At 43.2% G+C, this 3,784-nt stretch overlaps 1 protein-coding gene across 1 annotated transcript; it reads right to left on the bottom strand.

Moving 5' to 3' along the window:
* Positions 1-1,456: 1,456 nt before the first annotated feature.
* Positions 1,457-3,674, bottom strand: LOC104866182 (melanocyte protein PMEL-like; the record flags this gene model as incomplete). The annotated part of the gene is made up of 2 exons (XM_010630052.3): positions 3,123-3,674; positions 1,457-1,823 (listed from the first exon to the last, which is right to left on the bottom strand). Coding segments are annotated over exons 1-2 (756 nt in total), but the record flags the coding sequence as incomplete, so codon positions are not given.
* Positions 3,675-3,784: the final 110 nt, after the last annotated feature.

Genomic DNA, 3,784 nt, shown 5'->3' with positions numbered 1-3,784 from the left:
CACACACACACACACACACACACACACACACACATCAAACCTCTGATTTGCCTCAATTTTTTTCTTTTAACATCTGTCACTGCTCAGAAAGGCAAAAATCTTTGTCTTGTTCCTCACTTTATCTAGAATTTTATCTCATGCACAGAACTGTGTTGGGCATGCAGTAGATACTCAATGATTATTTGTTGAAAGTATTAGAAGTGCTTCATGAGTATTCACTGGGTCCATAAATAAAATTAATTTCAGCTAAAAGTCTATATAGACTTCCCTCTCTCCTTTTCTCTCTCTCTCCCTGTGCCTTTCTTCCTCTTCCCTCTCCCTCTTCATCTCTGTCTTCCTCCTTCAGTGTTAGGAATTTAACCCAGGGCCTTGAGCTTGCTAGACAAGTGCTCTAGCACTGAGCTATATCCCCAGCCATTTATTTTGGGGGGTGGGGCAGAGCCTTGCTAAGTTACCTAGTGGGCCTCAAACTTGTGATACCCTGCCTCAGCCTCCAGAGTAGCTGGGATTACAGGTGTGTGCCACATGCAGCGAGTGACCTACACCATCTGGGTCTGGGTAAGCAAACTCTACAGTATTCACACAATGATGAAATAAGTGCCCAATGGCAAGTTTCTCACAACATGTCCCTGTCTTCACAGGACTACTGCTATATTAGATTTTTCTTTTAATAGGGTTAAAGTTGCCTTTCATGTAATTGATGAATAAATCTATAAGTACATTTTATCTTGTAAAATAAGCAAGTCCAAAGGAGTTGTAAGTGAAACAGTCATTAGGTTGAACCTGACAATATGAAAATCATAGGGCAGAATTAGTGCAAGGTGTACACAGCTATCACCTTTTCCTTGTATTCCATCACATAGCACTTCTAAGACATAAAGGAGTCTTAAGAGAAAGTTGGTTATAACTGAGATTTAGTTAAGGTCACTGGGGTTCGGGACTTGCTTATTTTATAAGATAAAATGTACTTATACATTTATTGGATGCCACCAGTAATTGCAAACTTCTAAGTGAAATCCCTCCATCTGCTTTGTTAACGTTTTGCCCCTCCCAGCATTAGGAGGGCAAAGAGCAGTTTTTCTGGTGAGCATCTGAAGCGCAGATAAGTTGCTTTGTTCCTGCCTCCGTGCAACAGTTGGCAGATTTGGAGAAAGGAGAAAGGACACACGGCAGGTTTGAGGGGAGCTGGGGTCCACTTAGTTTCCTCTTTCTCTGGGCTTCACACCTGTGCCCAGGTGGACTCTCATGAAAACCAGATCTCAGCCTCTCCTTTGTTATCATGCCATTGCTATTTTTTTTTTTTTGACACAGAGCTTTACATTTTCCTCTTGAAAAACAAATCTATTCAAGCATGCAATGATCATATCCCATTATTACTGGTCCATGATCACAGATGACTTTTTTTTTTCCATCAAAAGACTTTTCTTTGATCACGATTTTACTGAATTTCCCTCACCACTTCCCTAAGTAGTTTTGCTGCTGGATTTTCATGCCAGTATGAGTTCTGCACTGAAATAAAATTCAGCATTGATGCAAACCCATCTATGGCTTCAATTAGTGGGCAGACTCTACCTGCAATATGAAGTGCTCTTAGGACCATAAAACAAAACTCACCTTTGCCAGCGATGGAGACCAGGGTGCTGGTGAGGGCCAGACTTGCATTGTCACCCAGAGTGAAGTTTACACAGTACATCCCAGAGCCTTTGAAGGCTCTTCTCACGGTCACCAGGCATGTGTCGTCCATATCCACACTGTTGCAGACCATGTCCTGGGCAAGCTGGCAGGTGGGGTCCGAGATGATGGTACAGACCTCTGTGGGGATGCTGTGACGTGGGAGGGGCGGGAGGGTGCACCCAGATCGCACAGAGGCACAGAGGAACACAATGTCAGTTTTTAAAAAAGAAAAATCATCACGTCTATAAAATTGGGCTTTGCCTATTCTTATTCAAATCAGATGATATTACATTGTAACGTATGATTTATTCTTAAATAAGCCAGGGGATAGGGTGCTGTTTCCTCTGCATCCTCAGGAAGGTGAGGTCAGGGGATGGAGGAGGAGGAGGAGGAGATGGTATCTCCCGAGGCAAAGGGCTGGCAGAAACTGTGAAACCCAAGTCATTTCCTCTGTGTGCTGGGCCCTTCAGAATGTCCAGAGATGCAGGTGCTTAAGTGTTGGGTGAAGATGTCCTTTGCTGTCAGAGTTGGCCCTGCCTGGGTTCCCGCAGAGAGATGGTGTCAGCAGCAGCACAGCTGGCCCCAGTTTAGACACAGGATGTGCTCTCATGAACAAAGTAATATTATCCTAGTGTGACTGGTGACAGCCCAGCTCAGGGACAGGAAAAACTAGGCCAAGGTCACACAAACAGCGCTTTCTGCTCCTCAGCCCTAAGCCAGGGAGCTTCTTAGTCGTTCCCTTTTATCAAATAAGGCTCATTTTTACATCATCCCAGTCTCTTGATTACTTGATCTATTTAAGCACACATATATTTTATTAGTTAAGGTATACGCATGTCAGTTAGTTGATTTGTTATTATAGAATTAATTGATGTAATATTTATTAAATTATTTATATTTGGTTCATTGTACACAGTCCTGACCAAATCAAGGGAAACCACATTATGGTAGAAAAAGCACTGTGAATTAGAGAGAGGATTATCATGCAATAATTCCACATTGGCTTTCTGCCCTCCAGAGTCTCAGGGAGCACAAGAGCCAGCTCTGAGTCAGACCTCTGACCTATAAGCTGGGCTCTCTGCTAGATACCAGCATCTCTTTGTATGATTACTGTGGGCCTCACTTGCCTCATCTGTGAAATGGGGAGACTCAGGACTGTTGTAAGGCTTCAGCGTGAGATGTAAGGTGCCAAGAACACAATAAGTGTTCAACTGTTGATCATAATTACTCTTCAAGCTAATCAATAGTTAAAGGTAACGAGCAATCTCAGCTCTAATAAAATACATGTGTACTCCATAGTGGCTTTCTATAGCCCTTTGTAAGTCTGTTTTCATCTGGGGCTTCTGATAATTTAAACCAGCACAGAAGGGACACCTGATGATCAAGACCTTTGTTCAAACCTAGGGTCCTCATTTGACCCAACTCTCTGAGGGGGACAATGTACTCACGTCCCCTCGCAGGTCACAGTGAAGTCCATCAGGGAGTTGTCAGGCTGTAGCTCAGGGCTTAGGACATCTGCTATCTGGATGATGTTAATCTCTAGGATTCCCTCTAACAAAATATTCACCATAGAAAATGTCAAAACATAACAGAAACAAAACCAGACCACTCTTCTGTACACTGAATATTGTGTCCTCTCAATTTTGCATGCTAAAATGCTAACCAAGGTGATGGTATTAGGAGGCGGGCCTTTGGCAGATGATAGGATTAATGTCCTTATAGAGACCCCAGAGAGCTCCCTTGTGCCTTCTGCCATGTGAGGACACAGCGAGAAGATGGCCATCCATGAACCCAGAAGCAGGGCCTCAACAGACCCCAAATCTGCTGGTGCCTCCATCTTAGGCCTCCAGGCTGTACAACCACAAGAAATGAATTCCAGCAGTTTCTAAGTCACCCATGTATGGTATTCTACTATGGAAGTCTGAATGGACATAGGCGCCCTTCTTAAGGAGTCCGCACCCCATCCCCCAAACGAAGACAGCCTTGTTGCCAAACAGAAACACAGCTCATCTGGGAACCAATTTAATTTTTTGAGAACGCATGTCCAGATCTCATTTTCTTTCTTTTTTCTTTCTTTCTTTTTTTTTTTTTTTTTTTTTTTTTTTTTTGG

This window comes from Fukomys damarensis, unplaced genomic scaffold (assembly GCF_012274545.1).
Source record: "Fukomys damarensis isolate Sample0158 unplaced genomic scaffold, DMR_v1.0_HiC HiC_scaffold_59743, whole genome shotgun sequence".
Lineage (NCBI taxonomy): Eukaryota > Metazoa > Chordata > Mammalia > Rodentia > Bathyergidae > Fukomys > Fukomys damarensis.
The sequence above is the reverse complement of the archived record's forward strand: the minus strand, read 5'-3'. Positions and strand labels throughout refer to the sequence as shown.